An 18369-nucleotide genomic window follows, 5' to 3' on the forward strand; every position below is an offset into this window, starting at 1 on the left:
ATTGAGCTTGTTTATCTCATTCACATTATGGGTATTTTTTTTTTTCAAAAGTCATAACTCCTTTATTTTAAACTAAGATTTTATGGATAAATATCTTTTAAGCAGACTGCAGTTTCTTTGGTAAAACCACTCAAAAAATCTTTCATTAACCGGTGTAGTTTCCTAGGAGAGCTCAAATGCTACCAATCTCACTTAGCAAATTTTTTCATACCATTTTAGGGAGAACCCAATCTCGCTCATTTTAAACCAATCACAGCCTTTTCTTGGGCAGACTTTCCAGTTGCTTTGGAATTTACTGGACTCTATTCTCAATGCTTTGCCCTTAAACAAGCACAACCGTCATGAACAAGAAAGTATCTTCTGGAGCCCCCAGATGCCAGGGAACGCATCCTGCACCATCCTCAGCTACCACTGCATTTGCCTCTCTTCTTTCCATGACAAAATCTCTCCTCGGGAACAGACCCTAACACAGTATTGGTTTCCCATGTCTCTTTGCTTTGCCAACCTTATATAGAGTCATTTTCTCCTGGGTCAGAGTCTCGGGGCCAGAGGAATCCGGGGAGCCTGGCAAGACTTTCTCCCCCAGTTCCTCTACCTCCTGCAAGCAGGCTGCGATATCACACAGGGGCGGGGGCAAGGCATCGTCCAGCTTTGTTTTCCAAGCGTTAATCTGCAAACAAGAGAGGAGGTCTTTCAGCAGAACTTTCTAGGTTAGTTCTCCAGATAAGGTACAATTCATTCTTTAAAGTTTCCCTGCAAGCCAAGACTGATACATGGGATCCATTAGCAAGGAAATATCCACAGATAAATCTCTTAGCTCTAAATATCATTTAGCTACTTGCTGATGAGGGATGTAATTTGTTCAAAAGCTGTAGGAAAAGGAGGAGCCAGAAAAAGAAATGTTTGGACAAATCCATAAATAAATCATGTGGGGGAAACTGAAAATATTTAAAGTATTGCTTTAGGCAGGGACAGTCATGACCAAGGACTACCACTTGAACTCTTTATGTCCTTGTATTCTTTGACACTGTAGCTTCAATTTCCACGCAGATGTGGAGACGACTTTCCTTACTGCCCTAAACATGTGTTCACACTAGATATCTTCGCCTTATCTCCTAAAATCTGTGCTTCCACAGCACTCCACAGGCCAGGCACACCTCTTCCTTCCTGGCCTTCCTGCCACACCCCACATGTACACGCTCGCCCAGTCCTGACGGCTCACACGCACTGTGCTCTCCTGCCTTCGCCTTCAGGGCTGCTGCCCTTGCATCTGGATTTTCCTGCCTTCAGAGCACCCACAGAAGCCACACAAACATTCCTTCATCTGCACTCAATAATAGAAGTATGAAACAACAGCAACTCAACTGAAACTATATATATATATATATATATATATATATATATATATATATATTTTGTATAGTGTATTTTGCAAAAACATGTACACGAAAGGGTACACATTAAATACTTCAACATGACTGCCTAAGGAGGAGTGGGAAGAACAGAAAGTATGAACACAAAATAAGAAGCACACAATAAAACAAATGAATCAAAACAGGAGTGGGACTTTGCTCAGGCTCCTATGCCATGGATGGATGAAAGGGCTTAGTTTAACGTGACTCCTTTGGTCAAAAGGCCTGTCAGAGAAATGAAGGCCAGAGCTCTTCACTGAGGCCCCTGTGGGGAGCGAAAGACAAGTACAGGGGTACAGGAAGCTGCGGCAAGTGACAAAGGCAACCATACAGCTCCTGGGCACTGGGGGAAGAGGGGGAGCCCTGAGTGATGACTGCATTTCTTAAGCACAACAAAAATCCCCCCTAGATCCCTCCCTCCTGACAGCAGCACTAATCCATCGAGAATAGGACTTTCTAGCCTTGTAACTCACTTTTGCTTTTGTGACCCTCCTAACATAACCTAAAGACACGCCTCTGACCTTTGAGCACAAACCAGAATGTGTTTTACTCCAATAACCTGCTCTGATGAAAGTACAGGTCTTAAGCCTGTATTTTCTCTTTCTATGACCGAGACCTACCAAATGAATATTACTATTCTCAGAGTTCAACTGTTTTTAAGTAGAGGAAAGAGTAGGCAAACTTTGTATATTCCATGGGTTGATTCCTATTCATTCATTCAAAAACATTTACTGGGTATCCACTACATGCAAAGCGAACATCTAGGGCCGGGAACATAGCTCAGCGGAATCATGCCTGCCTCACAAGCAGGAGGTCCTGAGTTCAAGTCCCAGTACAAAAAAAAAAAAAGAGCAAACATCTAAACAAGATGTAACCAGCTACTCATTCAGGTACACAGAATGAGGACAGGAGCTGGGAAAGTGGCTCAGTGGCAGAGCACTTGCCTGGCACATGGAAGGCCCAAGGTTCAACCCCTAGGACCTCAAAAAAACAAAACCAAACATAGGAGAAAAAAACCATACTCCAATAAAGTCATCAAATGTAAGTATTCATATAGTAGAAGCATTAAATACTATAGTTTTTACATTTTGCTTTGTCTTTTTTTTTTGGCCTTGCAAGTTTACTCTCCTTATTGTAAGAACAATCCTACAACTGTAAATCATTAACTATGTGCCATCAAGATCTGGCAATAATGTTTTCATTGTTGCAAATTTTTAATAGAAGCGAGTTGGCATGAGCCCTTCCCCCCTGTCTTCTGGGATGCCCGAATGGACGCCAGGGCCTCGCCCATGCCAGGAAGGCATCCTACCGCTCAGCTACACGCCCAGTCCCTACTGTGTGCTTTTATTATATCTAACTACTGGCATATTTGCCAAAAAAATAAAAATAAGCCATAAAATCAGTAAGTTCTTGGGTTAGAGAGACGCTTCACACAAAAACTCTAATTCAACAATAAATCTTTGCACAACTCAGAGAAAGCTATATGAAGCATTTGTTTTGAATAAAACCAAACCTGTGTTTCTGACTCAACATCACACTCAAGATACTTGGCCAGGAAACACGGGAGGGAAAACCGAGGCAGTGCTCGCCTTTCACTCCGCTCCTTTCTCACTGAAAACAGAAAGCAGGCTCCACATTTTTTTTCTCAGTCGGTTAGTTCTGAATTTGGCTGAAAAGTTATGCACGATCTTACCAGGTCCAACTCAGATGATGCTGCTCTCTTCCGTAGTAATCTTGAAATGAAACCATTTCCTAGGGTGCTTTCTGTGGTTTAAGGTATCTGTGTTCTCAAACTACTGAACCAGAAGTTATCTAGATGGTATTAACACTGAGACACCTGGTGACTTGAAAACCAGCATGTCTCATGTTGCCCCACCAAAAAAATGAGCTGCCATCTACCTGACGAATGTACAGATTTCCAAGATATTATAAGCTTGCAGCACTTCACTGTGCAAAGACATTCTTTTCGTGGTTTTCCTCCTTATTTAGTGTCATTTTTCCAAATTATATTCCACAAAATGAAGCCAGGTCTCTCTGGCCTGGAGCAGTGCGAATGGCACAGACATCGACTTCTTCCTCCTCTGTCCTGTAAGGACGCAGCACAGATGGCTTCTATCCCTGTACGAGAGTCAGGCACTGCACAGAGATCAGCAGGCGCTGGCAGTGCAGAGATGCCCACGTGACAATCCCAGGGCCGCGCTGGTTCCCAGGAGCGGGTCCGCTACAAAGGTGGTTCTGCTGAGCTACTGGATGACAACCTCACACACTCAATGAATGGTGCAGCAAGTGTATTCTAAAAACAAACTCACTCCTGACAGCCAAACTTCTCCCATGCAGGGCCAGGGTGAGGGGTTTTGGCTTCTTGAGCCACACAGTCTCTTGTAGGTTCTTTAATGGAATGAACTCTGGAATGAACTCACTTTTAATGAATTCTGTAAACTCATTACAAAAAATCATTTCATTGTCCACTTGCAATGTTATGATAGGTGGATTATACCTCAATAAAGTTGCTTTTTAAAAATGAAGGCAAAGGGGCTGGGGATTTAGCTTAGCGGTAAAGCGCCTGCCTGGCAAGCGCAAGGTCGTGAGTTCGGTTCCCAGTACCAGAGAAAAACCAAAACCAAAAAAAAAAAATGAAGGCAAAATACAGACATTTGGAGAGCAAAGAAAACCAAGCAAAGTTGTCACTGTTTACAAGAGTAAGTTAAATCTTTAGGCAGAGGCAAGAGGCCCAATGGAAACTAAAATCTATAAGAAGAATTAGAAATGGTAAATATATGGAGAAATATAAAAATTACTAATTTTTTCTCTTAAATTCTTTGAAATATATGGCTATGTATGAGGCTGATGTCCTACCAACCATAACACTGAGGTGCCTGAACATATATAGGCGATTAGAGTGAAAAAAACTATACCACGGCCTTGGGAACTTTCATACCTATGCTTTGTGCCATATATCAATATGTGCAACATGTATTTACATATAAAATAACGACAGCATAAAGAACTAGAGATAAGTAAATCAGCTCAATTGCAAGATCTTTACGCGTGAAAAGAAGCTGCACAGTACAAAATTGTGCAACTCTCCATAGACTTAACAGTTTGGAGTATGTATTGTAATCCCTAGAGCAAAAGTGATATGAAAAAGCAGAGACAAAGTTAACGGACAGCTGGGCAAATGGCACAGGCCAGTGATCCCAGCACTCTGGGAGGCTGAGCCAGGAGGATCACAAGTTTCAGCCCACCCTGGGGAACTTAGCAACTTGGCAAGACCCTGTCTCAAAATTTTAAAAACTAAAATTAAATTTAAAAAGAGATGAAGATGTAGTTCAGTGTGAAGGTCCTGGGTTCAATCTCCACTACAGCAAGAAAAACAAAACAAAACAAAACAGTAAACCCAACTACTACCTCAACCGATACCATGGAACAACGCGCACACACCGTCCCATTTCCTGCCAGAGCACCTCGCCTGTCTTTCACAGAATTCCCCCCGGGAAGTCTACGTAAACTCTTCAACAACACATGCAAGCTGCCCTCTGGGAAAGCTCTTCATCCCCTGCAAGGCAGTCACCTGGTGGTGGAGACGGCTCCAGCCTTCTCTCAGCTGTCTCTGATCCTCATCCGGCTCCTGCACGCTCCCTTTTAGGGACAGGATGTCCATGAAGGATTTTGCTTCTTCATTGAATGACTCCGTAAAGGAGAGCAGGCTCTACAATTAGAAGAGTATTTTAAAGACTGGAACACTCATTCCATTTCCAAAGCGTCACCTGCTATTTTAAAGTCTACAGCTCAAGGATGTATTTGTTTTTATTTAGATCAAGGTGCAGTCCCTGAATCCAGCATTCTCTCTCTGATCAGGTGTCTTTCTTCGGTGTGCCCTGATGACCTGGGTACAGCAAAATGATACTAATCTTGGCCTGTGACCTCTCTCAGTCCCACTGGATGCTTATTGAAACGGAGCCGCAGCCACCCAGCTCTAGAGAACAGATCACGATGCCACACGCAAAGCCGGGGTGGGTCTGTCCTCCCCACATGTGTGTTCACTACAAAATGACTGAGTAAATGCAAGAAGTGGATCACAGCGGCTGTGCGCAGTGATATTCAAAGTGCTTGTGATTAATCGAGCTTGAGCCTGGAGTCCTTCCCGATTCATTTCATGCTAACTAAAAACCACCTTCTTCCTGTCGTCAGAAATTTAATAGCTACTCCTGGTTCATATTTGTGTAAAACATTAGTGTTCAGGAGTCATCGGTTCCAAAAATATTCCTTAAAATATAACTACTGACAGTAGTTCTAATTCAACTTTACGCAAGCTGTGCACAGTGGGACACTCCTAGAGTCCCAGCTATTTGGAAAGCTGAGGCAGGAGGATCATTTATTGGAGCCAAGGAGCTCGAGACCAGCTTGGGCAGCAAAATGAGACCCTGTCTCCAAAAACAGCAAGAACAAAAATGCAAACGGAGACAGTTAGTTTGTTTTCTTTCTCTTTATTGACTGCATAAAGCTGACTCTTTACTGACTGCATAAAGCCTTTTAAGAAACATGAATGTATGCTAATTACTAACACTACTAACTCATACATGTATCTGAACAAGGCGTTCCCACTCACACTGGGCATCTTACCACTAAAAAGACTCTCAGAGCAGAGCGGGATGAAATGTAAGAATCCTGCCCTGTTCAGACCAAAAGACAAGAACGTCAGACCTCTTCTTTCCCAAATGGCCCCAAACCAAAAAGAACGGTCTGGCCCACAGGTCACACACTGCACTGTTACAGGGGGAAAGGCCAGACTCCTCCAACTCCCTTGCTGAACAGACGGCCCGTAATCCCAGTTATCAGGGAGGCTGAGGCAGGAGCACAACAAGTTCAAGCTCAGCCTGGGCAACTCAGCAAGACTCTATGTCAAAATAAAATAAGAGAGCTGGGATGTAGCTCAGTAATAGAGCACTTGCCTAGCATATGTGTGAGGCCCTGGATTCATACCCCAGTATAAAAAAATAAATAAATAAAAAGAAACACAGGGAGCAGAGGCCTACAAGTGCTAAGGGGGAGCAGGACAGTCTTTCCAGGCCACTCAGGGCAGAGGAGGAGGCCAGGTACAAGGCGCTCTATGAAAGGGAACTGAGAAACCTTCACTCTGGCTCCTTTGAAACTTTATAATGAACCACTACTTACCCCAGCAAAGCAGAAGGATGTAAAAGGAGCCAGGATTAAAACCTAGACCCCTACTCGCATTTCCTCTCTGCCTACTAGTGGTTATGCAGCTTTTGGTAAACCTTACTGTCTGCATCTTTATAGATACCAGAGATAACAATACCGAACTCAGCAAGACGTGTTAACCTATACAATGCTTACTGGCCAGGGCCCAGTGCATGGCAGGTGTTCCAGGTGTAGTGATTATAACCGAGGTCATTATTCCCTAAAGGAAGTCGTGGCTGAGGCCCGGTGCTGGAATTCTGGGATGTCTACAGCTGACTTCTTGACTTTTCCTTTCCTGCTACATGTTTGTGTATGTTCTGCTACAAACCAGCGGGTGGACAGATTTAATGTAAGGGACGGAGTAAATATCCTAGGCTGGATGGTCTCTCTCATGGCTACTCAAATCAGGTTGTACCGTGACCACATTTAAACAAGAACAGCTCATTTTGTTTACAAAAACAGGTATCAGGGCTCCTGGGCCATGCTCTGCCAGTGCTTGCTGTGGAATATCGCTCCTTGGAGTACTGCAAAGAGCAGGACTGACTTCACCTAGAGCCCCTGTTTGAATGCAGACTCTCAGGCCCTGCTCCAGAACCATCGTGTCCAAATACAGATACTAACAAGACGACCAGTGACTCGTACATGCATGAATGTTGCAGGAGCACAAGCCTACAATTCAGCCCTAAAACTTGGGGTTGATTTAATGTTTCAATATTTAACTCCAGGCCAGGCGTGGTGGCGCATGCCTATAATCCCAGCGCTCGGGAGGCTGAGGCAGGAGGATCGTTGCAAATTTGAGACCAGCCTGGGCTACAAAGTGAGCTCAGGAACAGCCTGAACTACACAGCGAGACCCTGTCTCAAAAAGACAAAAAAAAAAAAAGAAAAATTAACTGCAAAAGAGTTTTCCAAAAATGTGTTTACTACTCCTCCCTAAAAGAATAAACAATAAAAGGTGTTCAATATCGTACTTACATGATATTTATTAAAGTAGGTCTCATTTTCTGTGTCCTTTTGCACCTGCTGTAGTTTCTTCTCTTGCAGGGTGAGCCAGGCCATTGCATCTTCCACCTTGCCCTGTAATTTATACACACATGTACACACACACACACACATACACACACACACACACAAACTTAGATTATATGAGTATTTTTTTAACAATACAATTTTTTTAAACAATACTTGAAATTTCTGTGAAATAATGTCACCAGCATACACCAATGATTCACTACACTAAGGAGTAACTTTTCTTATTCATGTAACACCTTAAATTTTAAAAGAGATGAAAACTAGCATCTGAACATCCGTGCGCTTTAAAAAGGAGTGAGGGTAAGCAATGTCCCTTTTTTTCCTGCCTATCCATTTCCACTATGCTTCAATTTCAGAGAACATTATTCCAAATTGCTGCTTTATAACCAGGCAGTTTTGAAGAGTGCTTCCCAATAAATCTATATGGAAGATGTTCAGTCTCTAAAAAATAGTGACTTAAAAAAATAAATCTCAAACATTTGAAAGGTACTGAAATAACATTGCTGCCAGGTGTGGTGGCACATGCCTGCAATCCCAGCACTTGGGAGGCTGAGGCAGGAGGATCCCTGTGAGTTCAAGGCCAGCCTGGGCTACAGAGTAAGTTCAAGCCCAGCCTGAACTGTATAGTGAAGCCCTGTCTCAAAAAGACAAAAACAAAAAGAAAATACTCCTGAACGTTTAGATTGTTATCATGCAGACGTTAGGGACAGTGACTTCTGTTTAGGTCCTTGTGCAGGTGGAAGCTTATGTTCGGGAGTAGAATTTACTGCTAAAGGATAAGGCAGAAGTCACATCTTATTTCTATTCTTCTTTAACCAACATTTGCCTTTTTTTTCCTCTAGCGAGCAAGAGAATTTCTAATATTTTTACATCCAATTTCATGGACAGTTGAATTTTTATTTTTAATCTGAAAATTAATTAGAAAAGTGTAGCTCCACAGCCAGTCAGAAATAAGCAAGCTGACTTATAACCCTGGGCCTCGCCTTGAGCCTGGCTCCCAGCCTCCACCGTCACAGACGGAAAAACAGGCCCAGCTTGTCAAATACAATGTAGGCAAACATGTTTGAGGAAGCAGTTTTAATCTTAAAATAATAATCATGAACATGTTCCTAAATCACAACTCTCATTTATCTTCATGGAAGTAGAGTAAGGGTTCTTCTCCTCAGGGGTTTGGTGATTTTTTTTATAAAATTTCTACCTACATTTTATGTAACGGATTGAAAGGAAAAGGGAAAAATTGAAGAATCAAATGGGAATTTCACAGTAATTCAACAGTATCTCAACAAACAGAGACCAGTAGTAGAACACAATGCTTCCATTTACGTGAATTACACAGTTCCAGTTACATGAAGCTAAACAACAAGCAAAATGGAAATGTGCTAAAGTTAGATGGTAACAGCCACATGGTTATGTGCGTCACTAAAACCCACTGAGTCATACACTTTCAACAGTTCAATTTTATGGTATTCAAAGTGTGTATCAACAAAGTAAATAAAAATTACAGTAGATAAAAAATTTGGTCTCTCTAAAGCTCTTTAAGATCCAGCTTAATTTAATTTGGGAGGAGGAGAAGGGGCCAGAGAGAGGCATGAGGGAATACTGTGGGTAATAAAAATGCTTCCCATCACGACTGGGGCACAGTATTCACAGGTACATGCACTTGTCAAAACACAACAAGAAGTATGTACATTTAAGGTCTATGTGCAATTTATACTTCACTTAAAAAAATTAAGCAGTAGTTATAGACAACAAAAAGGAGCTTGATTTGTAGTGATAAAGACACACCTGAGCTCTGCTTCCAAAGGCAGGTTTGTTCTTGGAATACTGCAGAAACTGTGCCACATACGTCATGATTGACTTTTCATCAGGATTAACAACGTCTACATCTGCAAGAGACACCACACTCTCAGTGAGCCGGACATGTGATTTCCTGTAATTAGCACTCGAGAAAACTATGTTGCCGGGGATATAGCTCACTGGTTACAGTGCCTGCCTGGCAAGGGCAAGATCCAGAGTTCGATTCCCGGCACCAAAAAAAAACAAAGAGAGAGAACTATGTCACGGCCTATGCCACTGGGCTGACCAGCGCTTGAAAGTACTTTACAAGCCATGCAATCTCTGTGGACTCAGCATTGCTCTGACCCTGGGCAGTGACTAGGAGCTTGTGTCTAGAGCTGCAGTTATCCGGGTGGAGCCCCGGCATGGATACATGCAAGCCTCGGTGTCCTAGCAATAAGGTATCCCTGTGGATGCTATACAGGGAAGGACACGGTAGTCAGGGAGTTAGAAGAAAATCACACCATCCACCATTTCCCTTTCTGGGGACACAGGCAGAAAGCCCTCTGGGAATGCAGGAACGTACAGCCACCAGAATCGATTCCTGACAGAATGGTCTATGCGTTGTACTGTAAAGCATTTCCAAAAGTACACCTTGAAGGGAACACTTGTTGGAGACACTCAACAGTTTGTTCATTCATTTATGTAACAAATTTGCTGAGCACCTTCTTAAGGGCCAAGCTCTGTGCTGCACTCAAGAAGTCTACGGTGAAACAAGTTTGAAAAGTGCAGAATCACACGAAGTTAAAAAGAATTTAAAATTTTTAAGTTCAGGACTTCTAGGGATATAAACAGAGTAGATCACAAAGTCACAAAAGGGACACAATATGTCACAGTCAAACCACGCAATTTTATGTCTCTTTATATGGTGCCAAAGCAAGTAACGAAGATTACTGAAAAAGAAACCTTTTCTATTTGTCAATTCAGTTAAACTCAATGCAATAAGTATTTATAGAGCTAGTAAACTGTGGGTAACAGGTACGGAGTACAAGACATACAATGTCAAGTCCTTACACTTAGGGACTTTATGTTTCATTCCCTTATTCATTCAATAAGAAGATGCTTGATACTCTAAGACATGACTGGCCCTCAAGGAGTTTATGACAAGGAGAAAAATAAACTATCAGCAAATACACCACACTATGGCTGTGTTAGTGGACATGTTTGCTGGGCCCAAAAAGCTCTATAAGCTGGCTGAGGCAGAAAGTAAATTTAATCCATACACAAACATAGAAGTCAAGGCAGCAAGCATATAAACATATAAAAGCGATCAATGAAAGGCTGGGGATGGGGTTTCAAATATAGTAAAGATTCCTAATAGATGAGTTATTCTGTTCAATGGAAAAAGTGCAAATATCGAGAGATGCATAAAATAACGACACCAACTTGACTAGGTACTTCTTTTTAAACATACCTCATTTTATATGAAACCGTAACGCATGGCGATGGAACAGTTTAACAAAACTAAGTCAAGAGGGTGGAGGATGAAACTGAATTGAGATGTGTCATGTATGTACATGTGCCAACTTCCCGCAAGGTATGCAATCACTATGTATTGCCAACACGTACCAATAAAAATAAAAATTTAACAAACGGAATCGAAAGATTCAAACATGACGGCGAGGCTTAGTCTGCATAAATAATAATGTATTTCACATTTTCAGGCTATTATTTAAGCCATTTCTGATGAGTTATCAGCAATCACTCATACGGTGGCAATGTGCTTTTATTCTGTTTTCTGTTCCATTAGCTGACCTATCACTTGCATATATTAAAATAAGGAAAATACAGCCACTGGCAAGGCTGAGGCAGGAGGATCATTGCAAGTTCGAGGCCAGCCTGGTCTACAAAGTGAGCTCAAGGCCAGCCCAAACTGCATAGCTAGATCCTGTCTCAAAAAGGACAAATCCTAAAAATATGCCTTGTCTATAGCTACTAAATTGTGAATAGCATAAAAAATAAGGAAATATTCTTCCAGTATGTGATTCAACAAAGAGGTCATTTGTGTCACTAAAGAACACATGAAATTCTGACACGCTGCGTGCTACTCCACGTACCCATTACTCTAAAGGAAACCATCAAGTGACGTTCACATCTGAACTACGCTCATTCAGTGGCTGCAATCCTACGTTACCTGCAGATAGGTACAAGGGCACGGCAAAAGTCCACAAAGCAACTGGGGACTCTTTGGAATTTACAGTAAGTAAATTTTGTATGACATACGAAAGTATGTCATACATTTTATTATTGTAACTATAAATACACATTCTTTATATCACTAAAATTTATAATAGACATGTATGATATGTGTATTTCACACTGTTTTGGAAAGCTGGTTGTTGGACATTTATAATACACATTTCTAGTTACAAAGTTGAGACAAAAATTTTTTATCTGTTGGTCCATTACAATCATTACTAGTCCTACATACAACTTTTTAATTAGGGGTGTGGGTGTGTGTGTGTGTGTGTGTGTGTGCGCGCGCGCACGCTGGGGATCAAATCCAGGGCCTTGCATAAGATAAGCACATGCTCTGCCCTGAGCCACATCATCAGCTGAGACTTCATTCTTTTAGTAACTTTGTATGGATGTATTGTTTATGAAATAATACAATCCAAAACAAAGTGCTTTACAGAAAGAAATTATTTTAATCTTTAACGTTATGAAGTTAAAATAATTACAATGGGGTGACAACCTCGGTGACTACAAGCAATTCCGTATTTGGGGTTTTCTTGTTGTTGCCAACACTCCAACGCCACTGACGGAGCAGAATCAACAGCAGGGCTTGGCCAGCCATATAAGGAGACCAGGGAAAGCCCCAGTCTCTGTTCTCCTAGAGCCATGGCTTGGCCCAGCGGGAGGAGTGGGAGAAAGGAGATCCATAAACAACTGAATTCAAGGCTCAAAAGAAACATCACACAGGACAGATTTAGAACAGAAATAACAGAGTCAAGAACAACACTACATAGACGGCAACAGGTCGCAAAGACGAAGGCGCAGATAATTCCTGATGAAGGCACTGTTTCCTATCAGCTGTGGTCGCACCCCACAATTACTGACGTGAACTAACTGGTAGGGATGCCTAACTTCATGAAATTCAATAAAGAGTTTACATTAAACCCTGCAGGACTAAAACATAATGCTGTCATATTTGCTTTTACAGAGACACTACTTTAAAATCGACTTCGTGGTAGATCCTAAAAGAAAAACTGTTTTAAAAAGAAAGGAGTTTCCTTACCTTCCGGTTCCAGCAACCTGGGGATTTTCAGTTCTCGTTCTGCAATTCCGAAGGCCTCTTTCAGGTTGTCCTTGTTGGATTTCTGCTTCGCACTCTTCATGTCAATGAGGTCTGGTCGCAAGGCATGAATGACAGCCAAAAAAGCCACCCCATTTCTCCAGCTCGACTTGAAGTCTGTCACACTGACAGACTCATGCCTGCCACCGAAGGACACGATACGTACTGTTAAAAGTAACATATTAAAATCCTTCCACTATAGTTAATTAATTACAACCTAAGTCAGCGGGCCAAATAAATAATATAAATCATTTTAGCAAATGATTTTTATTTTAATCTTGTTGTCAAATTAAAGTATAATACCAAGGTTGATGACGATCAAGTTTGAAGCTGGCTCTCAAAGGGGGCTGCAGCTAGAAGCGGCATTAGGTGTTAGGTGTTAGGAATGCAAATCCTCACGCCCTTCCCAGTAACTGCAGATTCATACTCCAGGGCCGGCCTGGCATCCTGGTCTGCAGGAGCCCCAGGTGATAATCATTCTTATGACTGGTGCCCTCACTCAGCAATCTGTAGGCTCAAGACTGATGTTAGACCTCCACGTGAGTTAAGATCCTTCACTACAGAAAACAGCTTTTGTTTTTGTTTTTCCTCCCTGGCGCAAACTAAATGATCAGGCCAATGCAATGGCTCATAGCTCACTGGATAGCAGACCTCACTTCCCTCTGCTTAACATCTGTCGTTATGGGCAAGGTGAAGAACAAATGTGGCCTTCACATACAATGGAATAGTATTCAGCCTTAAACAGGAAAGGGAAGCTGAACTGATACAACACAGATGAACCTTACAAGGCCTTAGGCTGACTGAAACAAGCCAGTAACAAATACTGGACAAATACTGTCTGATTCACTCACAGGAGGCAGCTCCTGCAGACACATTTACAAAGACAGGAAGCAGAATGAGCTGCAGAGAGGATGGGCAGGAAGATACCCCTCACCAGGTACGGGGTCTCAGCTGTAAAGATGGAGGAAGTTCTGGCCAATCCTCATTTGCAAGGCCGCAGCAACATGTATGACTCTGGCCGTGGGCAGTGGTGATGCACAGCAAAATGCTAAGTGCCACAGAAGCGTACACTTGAAAATAATGGTCCTGACAGTTACCGTGGGATCGAGCCCTGCCTTCCCGGCCCATCCCTGCATCTTCCCTTCTCCTCCAGCACCTGCACCAGGCTGCGCTCTTTCCGGTTTCTCAAGCCACACGCCCACTAGCTCTTGCTCTCGGTCACTTGCTCCAGACCTTGATCCACCCGAAGCCTCGCTTTCGGGTGTGAGCTCAAAGGCACTTCGGCAAGGCCTCCCCGGCCTCCTCCGCCAAGGGCGGCCCTCTCCATCCCGAACACTCCTGACCAGATGACACATCCTTCCTAATCTTGTTGCCAACTGTAATCACCACTGCTCTTCCTGTCTCCCCCGCCAGGGTGCACGGCCTTGAGCAGCAAGGCCTTGCCCGCCCTGTTCACCGCGGCACAGTCACTGCCAAACGCTGCCTGCCAGGCTTAACCTGTGACGGACAGATTCTGAATCACTCAATCAATAATACTCCCGTATTAAATAAGGGATCAGTGGAAATCTCAGAAGTGTGTAGTTGCCTGCAGTGTTTGGGAAACATTCCAGAACAACTACAATTACCTTTAGTATCTAATAAAAACAAACTCAATGAACTATATCATGAATCAAATGATAAGAGGGTGGCTAAGACAGGTAGAGAGCTTGCCTGGTAGGCCTGCCTGAGACCCAACCTGCAACACAAATGGAAGGATGGAAAAAGAGAAGAGAGGAAAATTAGGTGTCCAGAGTCACCATTTAGAGAGTACTAGGGGCAGGACGTTAAGCCCAGGTACTCTGGCTTCAGAGTATGCTCTTGGATACGAAGCTAAAGCAAGAGCTAAGGCCCAGAGCACCCGCTGTGTGCAGGGCCAGCCCAGCTCGATGCCGTACTAAGCAGGGCACCAGGCCCCACGTCTACTGTGCGCTGCACCACAAAGACAACGTGGCTGTTGGCTCTCAGAGAAGGCAGGGTTAGGCGCCAGAACAACTGGCGGGAAACAGGCCCCTTTGGAAGCGGGGCATGCGGACTAATTCAACTGTTTCACAAATAACAAAACACAACACACTAGGGCACCGCCTTACATCTGAGACCCAGAGAGCTGTGGGACACTGAAATACAATTATTTAATATATCACCGACGGCGGCCAAAACTAGGATGAACCCAGGGCCGTCTCACTGAGTCACACACACGCCCCTTTCGGTCTGGAGACGGGGTCTCACTGAGTCACTAAGTTCCCTCGGCCAGGCTCAAATTCTCGATCCTCCTGCCTCAGTCTCGCAGAGTGCTGGGATTGCAGGCATGTACCACCACGCCAGACTGAGGAATTTCATCTTAATCAATTTAGTATCCACTCTGTGGTCGAACATGGGGAAAAGATACACAGCAGTAAAATATATGAGGCTTTGAAAGTGTTTGAAGGCAATTTGTACACAAACGAAGAAAATCTGAATACAGTAAAATAGTGATTTTCACAATGCAATTTTGGATGAACAAAAGTAAAACTTTCTCGAGCATGTTCAAGAAAGAGTTGACTTAATACATTTAGAACATTAGGTACATACGTTTGTGTACCTCATAAACCAAAATACAGTGGGTGACTACTAAAAAAAGACGAGGCTATAGGCAGAATTAACCTCCATCCCCCTGTCTCTCACTAGGAAGGACTTACTAAGAAATCCTCATTTGCAAGGCCCCAGCAACATGTATGACTCTGTTTATCCGGACAATGCCACAATGAGCTGAAAACTCCTCCCAGCCATTGCTGAAAATAGAAAATGCCTTTGGGGAGCAGAAAGAATTTCCTTTGTTTGAAAACAAAGCCAAGTGTGGCATACAAGTATAATCCTGGCACTCAGGAGGCTGAGGCAGGAGGATTGCTGCCATGAGTTAGAGGCTAGCCTAGGCTACATAGTGAGTTCAAGGCCAGCCCACACAGCAACGTGAAACCCTGTCTCAAAATAAACAAACAAACAATAAATAAATAAACACAGACTTCCCTTCATCAACCATACTTTTTCGAAATACAACCTCCCTGGTCTCTTAGTTTCTTAACTGAATTAAGTAGTGAAGACTCTTCTCAATTTTTTTTTTTTTTTTCCCGGTACCAGGAATCGAACTCACAACCTCGTGCTTGCTAGGCAGGCGCTGTGCCGCTGAGCTAAATCCCCAGCCCCTAAGACTGTTCTCTAACACAACTCTAGAGAGCACAAAGAGATAACTTCACGAATTGGTTACTTTCTTGTTTGTTAATTCGTTCATTGAACACACAGTTATGGAGCACTTGTTGTGAACTTCCACTATGCTAGGCCCTGGGGACTCGCAGTCATCTCAGACAGTCTTGACTTTGAAAGAGGTCCTAGTGTGGCAAAGCTCTAGATCTGAATCTACCCCCTACAGGCACAGGACAGGATATTTAAGTTCCACGTTCCTTCTCCACGGCAATGGGCCACACAAACACAGCAACCGGGGCACATTTACTCAGAAAGTCCACCTTCTGGCCTCGGAAACCATGTGGCTGTGCTCACGGACCGCCATGTTGGGAAGATGCCGTGGAAAATGAAGGGAGCCGGTAAGAATTTTCTCCTGAGGAAAGGCGTTCTGGCGGTGCCACATCAGTCAGCCCAGGAGTTTGTGTGCAGTGGGCACGGCCGCCCTGCATGCCCCTTGCAGTCAGAGCAGCTACTTACATGGCACAACGCTCCTGAACCCACACAAGCAGGGCTTTCTTTGCGGACAGCTGCCACCGTGCTTGGGCTGTGGAGCATTTCTTAGCTGGCGGACTTGAGGCAGAAGACGAATCCACCGCGCTCACGTCATCCACGGAAGGTTGATTGTAATTGCAAGAAAGAGTCTGGGTGAGCTCCTCAATCTGCAGAGAGTGTGATTGTTAACACACAGAATGGTGTTACCAGCACCAAGCCAGAATCCGCACCAAACAAGACCTAGAAAATATCCTATAACAATGACCACTTATTCCCGCAGAAACGAGCTTTGGGCAAATCTGTGAACACCGGCGTTTGTCATCTAGCTGTCCTGTGGCTTCTGCTGGGCGTGGGCCATTCCTCATCTCCCCCAGGGATGGCGTCCCTGGTCACCAAGGTCCTGCGACAGCACTGCTCTGGAGCCCCACACTTGCCAACTGAACCCACCCAAACCCACGGGCTGTGCTGACATCAACAGAAACGCATTCCTGGCTGCACACTATTAGGAACAAAAGTACATAAAGAAAAAAATAGTAAACACATCAAGAGCCACGTCCCAAGAAAGAAAATCAAATGGCCATCAAGTGCATCAAAAACAATCCTACACATAATTCAAGAAATCTAAATGTATACTGCAAAGAGAGAGCTTTGTCTATACATCCAGTGACGGCCAAAGTAGGAGAAACTAGGCGTCTTTATATTGCTGGTACACATACAAACTGGGTCAAATGTTGAAGGCAATATGATAATATCAATCCATAGCTTAAAAAGATAAATCCACCAACATAGAACTACTTAGTATGTTTCACTCAACAGTTGACAGAATAATCAGATAATCAATAATAATGGTTGTGTGGGGTGGCGTGCACCTGTAGTCCCAGCTACTCAGGAGGCTGGGGTGGGAGGATCACTTCAGTCTAGGACTTTGAGACCAGCCTTGACAAGATGATAATAATAATAATAATTATAACAGACGTGACCAAAATTATTAAACAAACTTGATCTGACTGGCATTGATCTAATAGGCACTGGTCCTTCAATCAGCACAACCAACATTCTTTTCAAGTTCATTCAAAATATCTACTGAGCGGCACATTTCTATAATCCCAGCTGCTCAGGAGACTGAGGCAGGATGATTGCAAGTTTGAGCACAGTCTGGCCAACTTAGCAAGACCCTGTTTCCAATTTAAAAATGAGAAAAGGGCTACAGATAAAAGCCAGTGTGAAAGCCCTGGGTTCAATCCTCAGGACCACAAATTAAGTGATTAATGAGCAGGTATGCAGCTCAGCTGTACAGCTTCCCTAAGATCAATCCTCAACTCCCCATCAAAAAAATACTGAAATTGACCAAGCTGAGCCACAAAGCAAGCCTTGGCAATCTTGAAGAACTGAAACCATACAGGTGATGTTCTCTGACCATACTGAAGTTCTAGTTATGATAAAGACATAAAATACACAATCTCCAAATATTTGGAAACGAAGCAATAGATTTTTATATCACTTCTAGATCAAATGAGAACTCATAATGAAAATTAGAAAATATTTTGACAGATAAACAACTGAAATATTATGTTGGTAAATTAGAAGATGCAACATGGTAAAGATGGCAATTTTTTCCCAAAATATCCCACACATTCAATGCAATCCTAATCAAAATTCCAGCAAAATGTGTGTGTGTGAGAGAGAGAAAGAGAGAGATGCATGTGGAAACTGATGAACTATTTACCAAATTTGGATAGAAATTCCAAGAGCAAAGAACAGCCAAGATAATCCTGAAGAATAAATTAGATAAACTGTATTATTAGCTATCAAAACTTCCTACACAGTGATAGAGGTTAATATGTACAGT

The 18369-nt window shown here is 43.1% G+C and overlaps 1 protein-coding gene across 4 annotated transcripts in view; it reads right to left on the reverse strand.

Moving 5' to 3' along the window:
- Positions 1-18369, reverse strand: part of Syne2 (spectrin repeat containing, nuclear envelope 2) — a 279867-nt gene that overhangs the window by 231090 nt on the left and 30408 nt on the right. For all 4 annotated transcript variants that reach the window (XM_013521919.1, XM_005399143.2, XM_005399142.2 and 1 more), the window contains exons 6-11: positions 16506-16687; positions 12717-12913; positions 9428-9528; positions 7586-7687; positions 4984-5121; positions 506-670 (exon numbers count right to left, since the gene is read on the reverse strand). In XM_013521919.1, coding sequence (XP_013377373.1) covers positions 506-670; positions 4984-5121; positions 7586-7687; positions 9428-9528; positions 12717-12913; positions 16506-16687 — 885 coding nt within the window. The remainder of the gene's footprint in view (positions 1-505; positions 671-4983; positions 5122-7585; positions 7688-9427; positions 9529-12716; positions 12914-16505; positions 16688-18369) is intronic.

The sequence above is a fragment of the Chinchilla lanigera genome, unplaced genomic scaffold, assembly GCF_000276665.1.
Source record: "Chinchilla lanigera isolate Chin_1 unplaced genomic scaffold, ChiLan1.0 scaffold00065, whole genome shotgun sequence".
Classification (NCBI taxonomy): Eukaryota; Metazoa; Chordata; class Mammalia; order Rodentia; family Chinchillidae; genus Chinchilla; species Chinchilla lanigera.